General features: G+C 41.1%; 1 protein-coding gene across 16 annotated transcripts in view; it reads right to left on the reverse strand.

Moving 5' to 3' along the window:
- The window catches only part of LOC106535526 (serine/threonine-protein kinase WNK2), a 45775-nt gene that overhangs the window by 6835 nt on the left and 21861 nt on the right, over positions 1–17079 (reverse strand). For 6 of the 16 annotated variants that reach the window (XR_001312452.1, XM_014032546.1, XM_014032544.1 and 3 more), the window contains exons 7-28: positions 16572–16791; positions 15275–15554; positions 15078–15193; positions 13144–14034; positions 11520–12545; positions 10646–10819; positions 10121–10537; positions 9567–9767; positions 9427–9486; positions 9190–9233; positions 8353–8509; positions 8154–8270; positions 7474–7644; positions 7153–7195; positions 6864–6962; positions 5675–6429; positions 5317–5374; positions 5142–5218; positions 3797–4440; positions 2623–2852; positions 2225–2449; positions 452–550 (exon numbers count right to left, since the gene is read on the reverse strand). Coding sequence is in view for 14 of the 16 variants with exons in the window: in XM_014032546.1 (XP_013888000.1) it covers positions 452–550; positions 2225–2449; positions 2623–2852; positions 3797–4440; positions 5142–5218; positions 5317–5374; positions 5675–6429; positions 6864–6962; positions 7153–7195; positions 7474–7644; positions 8154–8270; positions 8353–8509; positions 9190–9233; positions 9427–9486; positions 9567–9767; positions 10121–10537; positions 10646–10819; positions 11520–12545; positions 13144–14034; positions 15078–15193; positions 15275–15554; positions 16572–16791 (6104 nt within the window). In the remaining 2 variants the exon portion in view is untranslated. The remainder of the gene's footprint in view (positions 1–451; positions 551–2224; positions 2450–2622; positions 2853–3796; positions 4441–5141; positions 5219–5316; positions 5375–5674; positions 6430–6863; positions 6963–7152; positions 7196–7473; positions 7645–8153; positions 8271–8352; positions 8510–9189; positions 9234–9426; positions 9487–9566; positions 9768–10120; positions 10538–10645; positions 10820–11519; positions 12546–13143; positions 14035–15077; positions 15194–15274; positions 15555–16571; positions 16792–17079) is intronic. The other 10 variants (XR_001312453.1, XM_014032551.1, XM_014032550.1 and 7 more) reach the window with 8 other exon arrangements.

A 17079-nucleotide genomic window follows, 5' to 3' on the forward strand; every position in this document is an offset into this window, starting at 1 on the left:
GGCCCTCTGGAGGACCACACGGGGGTGTGGGAGGGCCTTGTGTTTGACACATGTGGCCTACAGTATTTTTACAGTCTTTATTTTACAGTTAAAATATGTTTATCAAATAAAGGCTAATGTTACAACTAATTATGGATCCTTTAAACAGATTACAGATTTACATGACGTCAGTTTACTAACATGATGTACGCATGAGATTAAATACCTCTGGCTCTCAGGGGGAAAAAAGTACACAGAAGAATACTTAAGGATGCTGAATTAAAGGTGTGATTTAAAGGAGTAAATAAAAGAAAGGGGTCATGAACATCAGGTGAGGAGGCCTGTAAGGAGGGTGAAAAATAATATCCACTAAACTGAACTTAATTTAAAATAAAGAAGAATGAAGATAGAGGCAGGTTAAACAAAGTGTATGGAAATGAGCAAAGGGAAATAGAAAAGAACAAATACAAACAGATGGACAGAGACACAGGTCCACTGAGGAATCTAGTGCGTGGTTTGCTACTAGATTTATAGGTGACTCTCTCTGACGTTTGGTGGTAAACCGTCCAGCCTGTAGGAATGAATATAAGAGGGAAGAAGAAGAGAAGAAACAAAGAGAGACACTTTGAAAAAAGTGCACAGAGAATGAGATGAGAAACCCCCACCATCAAAAGCACCAAAAAAATAAAAAATAAATTTAAAAAATGACATCGAGCGGGATATTTGGAAGAAACTAAACCCACTACAGATGCCAAAGCAAACAGTTCAAAGCAACACATGAGACTATGTCAATGAAAAGGGTAACTATTAGTCTAAATATGGGGTTTTATTCATCTAATTAAAGGTGCTGTGGAAAATAAGGTTTGACAGTGAAATGAGATTCAGCTGTTCTGAATCTGGGATGGCGATCAATGCAAGCAGGTGATCAGAACAGGGATCTAACAGAGTCTCAGCCTCACATTACTTTGTGGAAGTGCATCATTGCATGAACACAAAAAAGAGAAGGAGAGAGGGGAAAAGCATTATTGATGTTCATCAGGTGGGAAAAGTAGAATAAGGCAATCTATACTAGATTGAACTACACCAATCCACAGTCAAATACACATACTGTGTACTAACAAAAACAGCCTCCCACAAGAATACCGATCACCTTCAGACCAAGGTTTTTAATCTGTGGGGTGAAAACTGCAACTAGTCTCGCTTTAAGTCATCTTCATGTTTCTAGAAAACGAATAATGTTCATGGCAAAATACAAAAAGGCCACTGCTTTTTTAAAACTGCTTGCTTAGCTAAAGAATTATGGAGGACAAGACTGTAAGCTAATAAAATCCTTAACAAATGGCTGAAACCAAAATGAACCTGTAAAAACACTTTATTCTTTGGCACATTTTAAAAAACACAACAGTGGTAATATCATGGTTTGGGCTGTTTCACCAAACATAACTCAAGACGAGCTATTGAGTGGTGTTACATTTACATTTAAATTGATGGCAGAAAGCAATGAAAAATATCAGTATCTGTGAAATACCCAATCCACAAAAACAGCTAATTTAGACAAGTCTTTACCATAAATCAACCCATCCAATCAGTTCTGCACATGAACTTCAACGTGATGTGGCGAACTTGATTAGTTACAAAAACATTTACTTGAAATTGTTCCAGCATAAAGGAGCCAAATTAGAAAGTTTTCTGCCAAGTTTTTGCCACCGATACGTCACAGTGAATTATGATCTCAGCCAATAAAAACAAGCTGTTTTTATCCTGGTTGATTCAATGAAACTGTGGATTGGAGGAGTCCAACTTCTCTTGTGATATAGTTTTAAGCTGTCTCCTTATCTACCCTTTGTTGCTTGTTTGATTCAGAAACAGAAAAGGGTTCACAAATATTTTGAGCACAACTGAATTAATTTAGTTTTTAGACATAAATTTACACTGCAGGCTGCACACATTGTACATCACAGCTGTGTGTATATTCACAAATACTTTGTAGGGTCTCTTCTACCTGAAATGTCTATTGTGACATTTCCCTCATGAGATTAATAAAGTACCTATCCATCTACCTACACATCTATGTCCAATTTTTCTCACTTAATTTGTTTACAAATCTAAAAATCTTTCCTGTTCAGTTTTTTTAAAAAAAGTGTCAACATTTCTCAACATGTACTGTGAAACCAATAGTAGTTTTGTAGATTGTGTCTCTTTCTCTGCACACTCACTAGCACGGATGTGAATTTATAAAGAGTACCTTGACCAGGGCCAGCTTGGTTGGCCGATCCGTCACCATGTCTTCCTGTGTAGATGCTGTCTGAAGAGAAAGAACTTTTAAGCGAGCAGGGCTGCTGGGTATGGACCTGCTCCGGGAGCGTTCCTGGCTGCTGGCTGGAGCTGGAGCTGGCACTGGAGTGGGCAGAGCCATCTGAGAGGAGTGAACTTTTAGCAGGAGAGCTGGAGGAACTGGCAGCGCTCTCACCTTGTTTAAAAAAAAATTAAAGAGTTTAAAATCATGAGTCACAGTGCATCACCGGTTCAAACGCCTACAGTTTTCTGAACTCTGATATTTTCAGGGTTTTATAACATAAAATGTGATACTGGCACAAAATGCTCACAGATCACTTCAAAATCCCACCATGCCGACCTACACACCTTTCTTTTCCACACTAGTGCTGTTGAGGTTATTTCTGAGCTGCTGCACCATTGGGTTGAGCAGTTTTCCAGCTTTCAGCTTGTGTTTGCTGGTTCTGCGCCTTCGACCCGTTGGAGGAACAGCGTGAAGCAGGCTAACACTGGGTGGCAAAGTTTTTCCCAGCTCCTTGTACAGATGTTCAATCTCACTCCTCTGGAAAGCCTGAAGCTCGGAGATCTCTTTCATGTGTCTAGTAAAAAAAAAGCATATATTTATATATTATTACATGGCAAGAGCAACGTAAGATAAAGTGTGTTCTGAAAGAACACAAAGACATTGATCAATGTTCACACAAAAACTGTTCTTGCAGAAGCCGACTCATTTAAAAACTTGCTTAATTAAAAGTAGCAATCCTTTAAAAATATGCATTTCTCCTGCAGTGTTACATGACAAAGTTTTGAAAGTTTTCTTGTGCAATCGCACTCAAAATATTTCTTGCAGTTGATACTTGGCTACTACCACACTTAATATCTGTAAAATCAACAGTTATAGCCATTTTTGTGCTACGTAAGGTGAAATAACTGTGGCAGCCATCTTTGGGTTGTAGATGTGCATCAAATGATTAAGAGTGAGCACTATGAAGATAGCTTGTAAAGATGAGACTATATCCACAAAAATTTTGAATACTAAAAGTGTAAAAAAATAACTACATTTCAAAAAAATTAATAAAAAATTGCTGCAGTGACAAAATTGTTAGTTTTGTTTAAACTTTACATTTTTTATTGGAAGTTCTTCCAGCAGAATGTTGCTAATATTGTTTTAATATATCAAAACTTTTTATTTTCTTACTGACATGAAATTAATTTTATGCATTGTTTTGGTCAGTAGCTTCAAATAATAAGAAAACTGAAAGGAAAGTATTAAGGTTTTTGGTACAATAAATTAACTGAACTAATTCACATGTAAAATCTTTTTCTTTACAGTTAACTTAATACAATTACAGTTCTATTAATATTGTTTTTGGCATGACACTCCTGATGTAAAAACAGAATCTTTTGTTTTATCCTGACAATAAAATGTACTTTCTTGAGAAAGTAACAGAGATAAACAGAAAATGACTTCTGAACATGATGGAAAAAGAAAATAAAATGTGTCCATCTGTAGGCGAGTGCCAGCATGAGTAGGATACTTTACTTTTCTCTGAGTTTCTGTAGTTCTTTCTTCATATCTGCATCCTCAAACTCAGAGTCGTTGTCACTGCTGATGTAAGATGAGTGGATGTGTCCGGCAGAAGGCGAGGGGGTGTGACCATTCATCGCCACTAGCTGACGGCTCTGTGAATCAGAGCTCTGCTCACTTTTGCTTCGACCCGAGCGCCGCAGGAAGGCGACTGCCCTTTTAACGAGGTCGCTTCCACTGTGCTCTGACACAGAATGAGCCTTAGGAGGCTGGGCTGGAGGAAAGGCCATGCTGCTGCTGTCCTCGTCGGCTGAGTCTGAGTAGTGGCAGTGAGGATGGGTGGAAGTGTCGATCGTTTGGGCTCGGGGGATACGAGAGGTGCGATCAGGACTGGAACTGGGGGTGGCTTGATAAAAGTTTGGCGGGGCAGAATTACGGCTACCCCTGACAGGTTTAGATGTTCCTGCAGTGTCATCGCCAGCTCCAGCTGTTCCAGAGGACCTGCCTGCAGCCACACAGCTGCTCTCCTTCCCATGCTTGCTTTGGAGCTGGCTGTGGGACCCTCCAGAACCACTAGAGGGTGCTGTGGAACTACAAGCACTGTAGCTCGTCTTGCTTTTTTCAGAACAACAAATGACATCTGATGGAGTGGGGATGATCTGGAAAGGACAGGAAACTTTATAATAAGAACAACACACTGGCTGTGTCTCAATTCATGAGCTGCATCCTCACGAGTGCATATTTGTTGGCCGCGAGGATATACCAGGACTCATTGTGCCGACAGAAAACTAAACAGAGAAACGAAGACGGTGCAGTTTTAATTTTTTTTTACCAAGTCGGCATAGTTTGGAAATTCATCATGGACGAAATTATTTATTTTTAAAACCAAGTTTAACAACTTTGCTGATGAAATTCATGCTGCAATAAGATACTGAATAAAATGCAACTGCAAGTAGTTAATGGAGCTGAACCCAAATTATTATTTTTTTATTTACGTGTAACATTTTAATTGTGAAGTTATTCTTCCAGTGAAAAGAAACGTGAATACATGTCCCAACGCAGTTTAAATCTGAAATGAAAACATTCACTGTGGTAACAACGTAGCGCGTGGTCACGTAAACTTTCGTCAAGCGAAGGCTAGACTGTCTCATTTCACAACAGTTTCATGCAGTCTAGCCCTACTGGGAAGGACGTGGTCCGGCAAGGCTACATGCTCATGATTACCCAGCCCATGAATTGAGACACACCCATGAATTGAGACACAGCCACTATAAAACAACTAACTAGACATATGATGAACAGCAGCACATCTGGTATTATATTTCAATAAACTTAGCAGTATTTTTCAGTAGCTACTTACCTGAAATCTGCTTTTTGGGGCCTGTGAACTAGAGCTGGCGGAGCCATCTGTTCTGATCTGTTTGGTCTTGCTGGAGTCTAAAAGAATGAAAACAAAACCTGTCAGAATAAACAAAAGCTATTTCACGATATTGTGTGGTAGTAAACACGGCAAAAACATAAATAAAGCGACCAACCTGTTACTGCAGGGTCACTTAAGGCCTCCACACAATCTGTGCGCTCAAGAATCTGGGGCTGAAAGAAAGAAAAGGGTTTGTGTGCACGACTGTGGAGTGATACAACTTTGCAAACACTAAATCAGTGTGATAAAGCTAGCTATTATCCACCCCTGAATGACTCACAACTTTCATACTCAAAATGAGAGGTCATGATGATTTGTCATGGTGATTTAACTTTGTTATCTTTCTCTAAACTTAGAATAGACCTTTGTTTATTACAGTAAATGACCAAGTCAGTAGCACAGTTCAGGCAAAGTATTCAAGAATACTGCTATTAACACAGCTCCTAGTCACAGAGACAAATACTGCAGTTTACCAATGGTTCCATCTTTTTCTTCGAGAGTGGACCCTCAGTGCTGAGGCCATCTGAGACTGGAGGGGAGCTCTGTCTGTCTGTGCTGGAGGTCTGGGGTTCAGATGAGGCATTTGAAGGCTGAGAGGGAGCGTGCTCCTGGTATAACAGGTTTCGCAGCTTCTCATCCAGTGTCTTGATGGTACGGTCAACAAACTCCACCTTACGAGGCCCCTCGCCGTCCGACTCTCCTTGTCCCCCAGACTGCGGCTGGTTTGATGACGGGGGGTTTTGATGGGCGGGACTTTGAGGCTGGGAGGTCACGGTTCCGGGCTGTATGGGTGTGGCATAAGGCTGCTGCAGGACCACAGACTGTTTGCAGGGCAGCTGAGGAGGTAGGTCTTCAGTAGGGCTAGCCTTATTTGGTTGATTAGGTTGCGATGAGACGGAGGCACCAGTCCTCGCTCCTTTGTCAGCAGCATTATCATCCAGGGAGACGGGTGGCACAATTGAGCAGCATGGTATATCTGATACCATAGACACAGCTGAAATGTGAGGTTCTTCAACAGGAAGCGCGCGGTCATGACTGCTGCTTCCAGCAAGAAGAGTATGTTTAGTTACACAGGGCTGGGTCTGCTGGACCTGGGTTTTGCAGAGGATTTGGTCTGACGGTTCTGTTGAGAATGATGCATTTTGGGAAGATAAAGATGCACCAGGGGTAGCCGCTGCAGCTGTACTGCTGTTAGACTCGACTGACAATGAGCCAGACTTTTCATATTCTGGAGAAGTAAAAAGATTGGAATTAACAATATCAACAACAACAATAAAAGAACAGTTGGTAAGTTTAATAGTCAAGGCCATGAAGGAAAGAAGCTATAGTATGTGCCATAGCTTCCTATGAGTTACATCACTGTTCATCTTCCTCTCAGAGTCTCAGTCAACTGGGGCAAAATTCTGCTCTTCTTTGTTGCCTCAGAAAAACTGCAGACACACTCTTATATAACTGACCCAAATCAAAGATTCACACTGCACATTCAAATGCACGAGCAGTCCTTTTGTCAACAGCAAGCAAATAAAAAAATAAATAAAAATCCAGCTTGGATTACTGAATATACGCTCTTCTTCTAACAAATCACATTTAAAATGCTGTTTAATATGTTGTAAATCTGAAGATGTGGGAAAAGAAATAGAAAACGGGAAGTATGCGTCATACCCTGGGCTGTAGAGGTGTGCGCTGAAGTACTTTCTTTGTCTTGCATGGGTGTTTCAGCCACAGGGCAGATGATAAACCAGCGTTTACCAGTGTGAAGGACTGCCAAAGAGAGAGCAGGAAAACTCATAAATCCTTTAACATATTTTCAGTGGGAGACCTTAAAGGAACAAACAGACTGTTTCACAAGAAATATATAGTTTATTATCCACCGATTAAATTTTTAAGCATATCAATACAAAAAAATTACTTGTGTTTGATTTAAACTGCAGTACAATCTGAAATACTCTACCATTTTGTTGATAGACTAGTTGCGGGGCACTGGGTTTAGAAGCCTTTAAAAAAGCAAAAAGAAAAAAAATTACTTAAAGTGATTGCATGTGGATCAATTTGTTAGACACTTTAAAATGTTTCTCCCAAGCAGCCACTAAGCTGAAAGAAATAAATTCAGTTAAATTAAAATGTTGCATCAGCAAGACTGGACATTTTTGGCAAGGTCTGCATGCAAAGTCAATATGAGAGTGCTGTCAGGATGGAGAGCGTCTCCAAGCAGAGGCACTTGCGGACAGATTACTCCGTTGCAGCCATGAGGTGTGGACAGCTTCCTTCTCACCTCTGCTCCCACTGCACCAGCTCCTTCTGTGTGTTTAAGATTGCATCCCAGGTCAGAGGTCCTCTCGCCCTCTGTGTCCTCACTCAGCATGTCTTCAGCCTTGTCAACAATATCTTTCAGTTGTTCAATGAATGCCTCTTTTTCCAGAGGCAGGATGAAATCATTTTCCACCTGAAGAAAGGGATTTTAAAATGAGTTCAAATGATCTGTTTAAGCAGAACTTTTAAAGAAGTAAAGTATGTTTAAAAGGCTGAGGAAGAATTAAATAATTTAAATGTCCCGTACATTATATTAATGAAGTCTGCTGCCAAGATAAAACTAATGTCATCTGCAATTAATGGCCGTACAAAATATAAATAATCTACTTTTGCCATTTCAGCTCATTTGATCATTTGGGTTTAAACATAATTTTCTTTCCACAAATGGGAATTCACAAAACGTCACAAGTTTTTGCAGTGAACCACAATAGTTGCCCTATTAAACATTCATCCATCTCTAAGTGTGCTCAGAGTGAATGAGTAAGTTGAGCTTTGGACAAGAGAGAAAGAGCGAAAGACAGCCAAGAGAGTTTTTGCTGCATTGCAGCTGAAGCCAACTGGGACTTTGTGTTCTGAACGCTACGACAACTTCTAAGGCAAGCAGACTTCAAACGTTGTGGCAGCACACTGCCTCTTACATACCATGTAAGTAGCTATTTCCTCGGGCGCATCTCCATCCAGATCGAATTTAAAAGTTACCATTTTATGGTTATGAGTCTCTAGTTGACACTCGACCATCTTGTCCCCGGTGTTGCACACCTGCAGTGAAAGCAAATATAATTCATACACTATCTACCATGATTTTAAACAGAGGGTCTTAGAACATATTTATGTCTCTCACATTGAGCATGTTTAGTTTCGGCCTGTTGGTCTTTTCCTGTCGAGAACGGGTGCGTGAAGTCCTGCGGTGTTTGCGAACTTTCCCGTCCCCTTTGCTTCCTTGCGTCCCTTCGTTACCGTCACTCATCTCCCTTCCTGATGTTGCGTCAGAGTTGACACTGGTTTTGGAGAAAAACAAGCCTTTAGAATTAGCATCAAAATGAAGGCATTTACTCAATACCTAAACATCAAAAATAGATATAGCTGGAAATGTGTTGCAGCAGTGCAAAGTAACTACAACAAACTAGCAAGTCACAAACGTTAAAAAATGCACAAAAAAAACCCCCAAAATGTTTGAAACTGCAGAAACATTTCTAGTAAATAAATGAGAATTATTTTTAGAAATGTTGAACAAAGGAGGATCTATTATTGGACATTTCTCTGGTTATGACAAATCTTGAATAGGAAATAAAAAAGGACTTAAGGTCTTTAACTCCCCTCAGTGACTAAAGCTCAGTAAAAAAATAAGGTTTTGTAAGGTTTATCTCCGCCCTGAAACTCTAGCAGCATCAGCCATGAGTCACACTGAGCTGCACATGCTTAAAGCTTAAAAGAGAATAGATTTGTGGGGGATTAAATATCTGCTATCTATTGTAAAATAACAACCAAACTGTAGAAAATAAAAAAATTATTCTCTGCTGGGTGTAAAAGAAAAACAACAGATGCAGGTAAACGGTTTACTGATGGTTACATTTTCACCAGAGATGCCCCGACCCATTAGCTCATTCCATGACCTGTTCATTTAAAAAGGACCAACAAATACATCAGTTTAAACTAATATGAATATGTAAGGATGTACCTGTCGTAGCTCTGCCCTCCAATAGGTTTTTCAGCAGCCTGATCCTACAAACGCAATGGCAACAATAAATAATTATGCCGTATTGGATTGCATTAACTGGTTCTCATTTCTATTGATCTGGACTTTCATAAAGTTAACGCTACAAATAAGTAGGCTATTGTTGTGGAGCACAATGAACAGACTTTTAAAAAGTGTACAAAGCTACAAAATAAATATTGCAGTAAGTCACATTTGTACCTCCATGTTGATCTCTGTCAGACTTTGACCTGCAGCTCCTGTGACAGTGCTGAGCTTTGTCTGAGGAGAAACAGAAGTAGAAGACTTAACTTTGCTCTCTGTGAGTCAGAGGACTGCAGCACAAGAATTTGGCTTCGTACCCAACTCTGGGCTTGGCTCTGTGGGGGCAGCTGGCAAGGGTTTGTGCTGTCCGGCTGGGTAACAGCAGTGGAGGTGTGCAGGTCCGCCTCATCATGCAGAGATGAGGTGAGGACTGCAGGTTGTGTGAGCTGAGCTGACTGGACTTGATGAGCACCGAGGATCGGCTCAGCGTGGCTGGCCTGAGCCGGCTGAGGAACCTGCTTTAAAAAAAATAACAAAACATGATTATCACTGCAATTATTATTATGTGTAATGACGTTATCTTATGATTAAAAAAATTCTACTCAAAACTGTTTATGCTTTAATTTTTATGAGACTCTGAATTAATTTGTTTTTCCATTTAATTTGCATAACTGAATCTGACTGGCATATTAAACATTCATTTTGTTTCAAACATTACGTGATGCAACATGAATCTAAATGGAAATATGTGATTGTAGTTTTAAATAATTACAGTATACGAGTCACCTAAACACAATCCTTCATATTGCAGTCCACACCTTTACAGCAAACACACACACTATATTTGCCTCTCTATAGCTATTATAATTACCTGTGTCAGAGGCTGTGAGCTGCCGTTTGTAGGAGGGTGTATGTTCTGGCTCTGAGCAGTGTGTGTGTGTATGGGGTAGGTGGTTGGGACTGAAATAAATGCAGCCTGCGTATGAGATGCTGCAGATCGAGCAGCAATAGGTTGGTGTTGAGGGGATGAGAGTTCCACCAAACCCAGGGCAGACGATGGAGATGGTATGAGGGACACGTGAATGGGTGAGACTAATGTGTTTTCAATGTGCAGAGGAGAAAGAGGGGAGACAGAGGGGGTCACAGAAACTGTGAAGCCAGAAGAAAGGAAGATGTGAGAAAGAGATGAGGGGACAGAAGGATGAAGAGCAGTGCAGGAGGGAGGGTAGGATGATTCACAGTCAGCCACAGCTGGCATCACCTGGACTGTAGGATACTGTGAGGAAAACTGAAGGAAAGAGGAAGAAACAGGGAAAAATCATATGATCTAAAAAAGCAAGCAAGAAAGGAAAAAAAACTGACAAGGTAAAGTAATGTCAGAACAAACTAGTATTACCTGGGGTGGTTGTGATGATGCGAGAGACGCTGAGATCTGCAGGGCGTCTAGCTGTTGGTGGGCAGTAGTCTGGGCCAGTGACTGATGAGGAGCAAGTCTTGAACTGGAAGCTGACTGGATGAGATTTTGTCCATCTTGTCCAATTTGCAAAATGCTCTGACCGAAAGAAATACTCTTCAGAACAAAGCACAAAAACAGGGAGGAACTTCTGAAACAACAGAGACTATGCTTTCATCCTTCATTGGCGCAGATTTCCTGCAGCTGACCCAAATCAGAACAGCTTGTATTTTCCTTCCTGTGCTTATGACTGAGACCAGCCTGTCTTCTGTTCAAACGGGAGCCTTTTGTACAAAATAAAACCCATCATAAATGCCTCAGAAGCTGGGTGGATACAGCATCAAAAACATTGTTATTGCGTCCATTACCCATTAACTTCCTGTTGTTAATGGACAAACGAACGGTTGTATTTTAAATCATCTGGTTTTTACTGAATCAGCTGCTAGACATCAAACAAGCACGTGTTAAATTAATTACTTTCCAGCCAAAACACACACAGTTTCATGTTCAGACAAAGCTGTTTCATCTAATTTATGAAATATATGATGCAAGAATAGAATTAAAATGAGAGAAATTGGCAGTGAAACAGCATTAACAGTACTACCGTATTTATTCATGTATAATACGATCATTTTTTAGCTTAAAAAGCATAAAGCTAATCATCAATAACCTGTGTATAATACCCCCCCCCCACACACACACACACACACACACACACTTTACGGATGATTTTTAGGGTAAAATTTCTAGTATTATACATGAATAAATACAGTACTTCTTCATAAAGTGTAACAGGATAATAATTCTAGACACTCACCTGCTGGTTGATTTGTACAGTGTGGTTTTGCTGGGAAGAGGTTGAAAAGTTATGAGGAGATACTGCTCGGTTAGCTCCTCCATAACCATGTGGAGCAGTGATACACTGTGCTGACTGGTACTGGTTCTGACCCGTTGCGGCTTGTTGGACAGTAGGCTGTGCATAGCTTTGAGGGGCTGCGTCAGGTGGACCTGGGACAAAGTAACCCTTCTGTTCTGCAGGAACCTGCAGAGCTGGGGTTCTGGTGGGACAGGACTGGCACTGCGCTGCATTCAGACTCTGCTCTGAAAGTGTCATCGTCACATTTTGACCGTGCTGCTGGAGAGCTGAGGCACCTGCTTGTTGCTGCGTGGGACACTGAAGACTGTGAGATGAAAAGGTGGGATACTGAGCCATTTGCTGGAGTGCGCTATGAACAGATTCGTGGTTAAGCTGATTTATTGTCTGCTGGACACTTGAATGAGCATTTTGTGGTAAGGGTTGTTCTTGTTGAATGGTTATTTGTTGATTGTAAAGTGCTGGTGTAGAGGAGCTCTGAGCAGGCTGCTGACTGAGCTGTCTAACTGGGACTTGGGCCTGGTGGGATGAGCTGGGAGCGTGTGCTGACTGACATGGAGCTGTCGCTGCTACGGCTGGGGGAACTGATGCAGTGGGGCAACTGTGTGCTGGCTGATGAACTGCAGACTGAGCCTGTTGTTGGGGCGAGCCTGCAGAGTTATGGGACATCTGATGCTCAAGCAGAGGAAAAGTCAAAGGGTCCTGTACTACTGCTTGTCCTACTGCTTGATAGCTCTGTGCAACAGGTGGCCCAGTTGTCGTAATGCTCATTGCAACTGGGGGCTGTTGCTGAATGTTTATTGAGCTTAAACTAGCAGGGGCTGGTGTTGCGGTGCTGGGCTGACCCGTGTAGTGTGCAGCAGGGTAGCTGTGTCCAGGAGGAAGGTACTGCTGCTGGGTGTGCACTGCTGTGCTAGATGAGGGAAGGCCATGAACAGATGGCTGACTTTGGTGACCTGCAGAACTGGCCTAAAGACAAACAGCAGAAATATTTAAAGTTAGACCACAGTGGGAGGAAATTTGTAGCCCATACTGAACATCTGCTTGTGCAAAATACAAAACATCAAACCAGATATATGAATAACAGGATGGGAAGCAAAAATAAGATAATGAAACATTTCTTTCAACAATAAGCAGGCGTTGACAGGTGAAGCTAAAATGAGGACACAGAGAGGAAGTAGGAGAGACCAAGAGGATGGAAACCGGACAACTGCCCCTTCTCCTTGAATTAGAGGCCATCTAACCAAGGCAAGCTAAGGAGAAAGACAGATGTTGCACTGCTCCAGTAAATCAGAAAGGGAAATGTTAAAATCTAGGTCATTTGTAAAGGTTCTTTTGTTAAGGTTATTCAGAAGGGAAATGTAGTCTGTTAGAGGCTGCACCATTCTTCCCCGACAGCAGCAAGCTTATGATTATAAGACTGAGTACTCAAAGCCTATGAGCAGACAGGAGATCAGTCCTTCATGCAGGAGAAAGATGTGCTTTCTAAAGACTGGGAAAAATCTACAAAGCAGGTGTTGGCTCCCTGACGAGGAGTTAAAACAGTATGTTTGCTTCTGTAACCTACCACTCCTGCAGCAGTGGCAGCTTGCTGCTCTCTGGAACAGTATCTGTCCTCACAGTCCTGGAGAGGTTCTGGGGACAGGGGGTTGCTGTTTTGGCTGCAGTTTCCATCCCCGCCCGACGGCCTTGGGGATGCCGAGGAGGCTTGGGTTGGAGTGGTGTGACAAGGGACTGTTCTGCGGCTGATTATGTTAAACAGGGACTGCTGCAGCACTGATAAATCTGAATAATCGCTTGAGCTTTTGGATTGTCCGTAACCATAAGTCATTTTTGCACCTGATAAGGAATGGAGTCGTACGTCACATGGGCAGAGATATGTTGGCGAGACAAGGGAACAGCGGTGGATGCAATCTTGTGACCTTGACAGGAGCAAAGAGATGCAGGCCTGGCATGTGGGGTTTCTATGTAATCCAGAAAGATGTTTTTGATTAGTTAGGCTCAAAAGACTGCTAAGGTCAGAGTGCCTGCGTGCATTTAGCTGAGGAATGTTTAGATTATCATTCGTGGCCTCCAGCGGTGACGTAAAACTGGCATCACTAAGGCGGCGGAACTCAGATGGTGAAGAAACCGGGGAGATGAGCAGCGTTGGCACAGCACTGGGGGAGAGGAGCCTTTCCTCAGTTTCTGAGGAATGCCGGGGACAGCTTTTCCTAGGGCTGAGGTCCGCCTGGTTCTCTGGTACCATGACAGTGGGACTGATTGATCTCTGAGACTGAATGAAAGCATGGAGCTGGCTGATTTGGTTTGCCCTTTGAATGTCAATAACTGGGGCACTTCCCCGGCGTCCTGCACTTCCCAACCGAGTCCTGAGCTCAGGACTGAGCGGTGCCTGCCACACTTCACTGTTTGCACAGGGATAATGTCGGTCTGTCAGAAAGGGGCTACTGCTCTGGCACTGATGAAGGAATAACCCAAAAGCACAACATGTTACAAACATAAATTAAAAAAAGAACATAAAGAGTAAAAAAATATACCATTTTATGCTTTTATTGAACATGACTGTGAAGAATACTGATGTCTAAACATCTGTCATCTCTAAGTGCTAGAATACAAGCTCTGTGTAGTCTTGAATAAAGTACCACAAAGTGATATTTGAGTAAAAGTACAAGTATCTTACCATAAAATTACTTTGGTAAAAGTTTGTCTCCTCTACGTATATTACTTGAGTAAAAGTCTTAAAGTATCTGATATTTTTTATACTTAAGTACCAAAAGTAAATTTCTAATATAAAATGTACTTAAGTATTAAAAGTAAAAGTATTGAGTAAAAATGAGTGGTTAGATTTTCTAAAATGATATTTATTGGGAGGTGGCCTCCCCAAGAAATGTTTTTCTAAATGACTATTAAAATATTAATACTAAAGATTTAGGATGCACTAATGTAGCTATTTCAGGTATATACTGTATATATTTTTATGTATGTACCACATACATCTTCAGGCTACCTATATAGGTCTGATCTGTCCTGCTGGAGTGTGACATATGTGTGGTGCAGCTGTGATGGATTGTGTACAAACTATACAATGTAAAAATGTTATATCTATATTTATATGTCTCATTCAACCATAATTATATTCACTCTATCCAGGAGGCACAGTTTATCTTTACAGAATTTCTTGTAATAACAAAATGAATTAAAACAAGCAAAAATGAACTAAAAGTAATGACTTTATACTTTTTGCCCTTTTAAAATAATGTAAGAAGTAGAAAGTATAGATATAAGTAGAAGTAAAAAGTAGGCTGAAAAATAATTACTCAAGTACAAATACCCAAAAATTATACTTAAGTACAGTAAAGAAGTATTTGTACTTAGTTACTTTACAACTCCGGCTCTGTGTTCAGGTCAGAGGTCATGAGCGGTGAGTGTTTTGCAGTATGTGTGTGTTTTAATAAATGTGAGCATAGGTGGTTCACATGGGTGTGAACTCCTCATACAGACCTGCTGTGTTGCCATAGAAATAGGCTCCAACAGGGACTGGTAGAGGACACTCTGCTGGCTGCTGTGGGAGTCTGAGTACACAGTAGAGCCCATACCACTGTCAAGTGTGCCGTCTGCTACAAAGACACACAAATTAAGCACTCATTAAAAAAAGTGAAGGGTTTTGATTTTGTTTCTGGGAGAATAAACTCTCTTACACGTCACTGAGGTGGTACTGGTTGGCAAGTTGTTTCGCCTGCTGTGCTGATCTGCCTCGGGCTCTTCAGGTTCGAGCACGAGAGGCTGTCCCACGTGTGGCGGCCCAGCGGAGGTGCCCTCTGATGGGGCCGCGTTGCTCCTGTGTCCTGGGTCACTCTGATCCACTGGAACCGCAATAGAGGCCATCCTCCCTCGCCTCCATTTGATCAGGGCCACGCGGTCTCGGATCGATTTCCCCACGGTCTTAGCGTCGCTCTCGTGGAAGAAGCCAGACTCCACCTGGCAAGGAAAAACGGGGAAGAGCATGATTTTCAGGGTATTTTTAGCAGTGAGCATGTGAGATAAAAGCGGGTGCATTAAAAACAAGAGTGTGGGAGGAAGACGGGAAGAACAAGCAGAGGGAGAAAAGGACAGAAAAGAAAATCTATTTAAAGAGCTGAGGAAAATTATTCTCCTTTGTCATCAGATGGGTTCATTGTTCAAAACAGGACTCATACAAAATATTAAAATTATCTTCTATGCACAAAAAGCATGGAAGCCAGGAAAAGGAGATTCAGACGCCTCTGAAGTTGACTACTTTTGTTGAGACATGGAAACATGCTAGACATATAATCATTAAGTCTGCCTCCTCTGTAACATGATCAAGGCCGAAATCAGGGGAGCAGAAATGAGGATGTTTGAGAAGAACAACAAAAAGGAAGATGGGTTAAAATAGAAATAGAAGGAAACACAGGTTGCCTTTGTGTTTTTGTTTGTTTATATTTTTTACATGAACATGTTACAGAAAAGGAACCAAGTCTGATATGACTGTTTGCATTCTCCGTGTGACGGTATCTCCAATGTATTAATTCAGCTCCCCGTAATGTAACATACTTACTGTCAACAAATGTTAAATGAGACATTTGAGGAAATATGCACACAGAAAGGAAAACCCACCTTTATATTTCATCAAGTTTTTACTCTTATCTGATCAAAAACAACAATAAAATTATGTAAACAAATCCAAACAACATAAACAAAAAAAGAAATCTGTTTTCCTTGAAAAGTAGTGCAAGTTATCACCTCAATCTGTATTTGAGTACATCTTTTCATCCTGGCACATGATGAACAATGTTCCAGAAAAATATGCAAGGATTTTTGGAAATAGTTCAACCTTGCACACATGACTACTGGGTGTCATCTTGTCAGGTAAAACAAAAGTAAATTCAGTCGCAGTGTTCTAAATCCACACATCTACTGATTTTTTCTGACAGAGTATTTGCTCCAAGGCTTGTACAGTCTAAATTATTCACTCACCATTTCTTGCACCACAACCTCAGGGACCTCCTTCTCCAAGTCAAACGTGAACTCGATGGCACCGCTCTCTTTGTACTTTCCTTTTAACTTCTTGTGGTCCTCCACCCAGAGCTTAAGCGCTATGGAGGTCTTTTTCCCATCATCCTCCTCTGCAAGTTCCACCCTCACACCCGTGTCCTCAGCAAAGAAAGCGTGGTTCAACAGGTCCTTGATGGTGTAGCTAGAAGAAAGAACACCAAATGCTCTTACTCAGAAACAAGTGGTCCACTTTCACAAACATAATGCTACGACCTCATGTAAAGTAAATATCATCCATTTAGTTTAAAAAGAATAGTTTAACCTAATTTAACATATTGCTTTCATGAAAACATTAACAGTTTGTGCTGCATGACTGAACATATACAGGTGCTGGTCATAAAATTAGAATATCATGAAAAAGTAGATTTATTTCAGTAATTCCATTTAAAAAGTGAAACTTGTATATTATATTCATACATTACATACAAAC

The sequence above is a fragment of the Austrofundulus limnaeus genome, unplaced genomic scaffold (assembly GCF_001266775.1).
Source record: "Austrofundulus limnaeus strain Quisiro unplaced genomic scaffold, Austrofundulus_limnaeus-1.0 Scaffold1479, whole genome shotgun sequence".
NCBI lineage: Eukaryota > Metazoa > Chordata > Actinopteri > Cyprinodontiformes > Rivulidae > Austrofundulus > Austrofundulus limnaeus.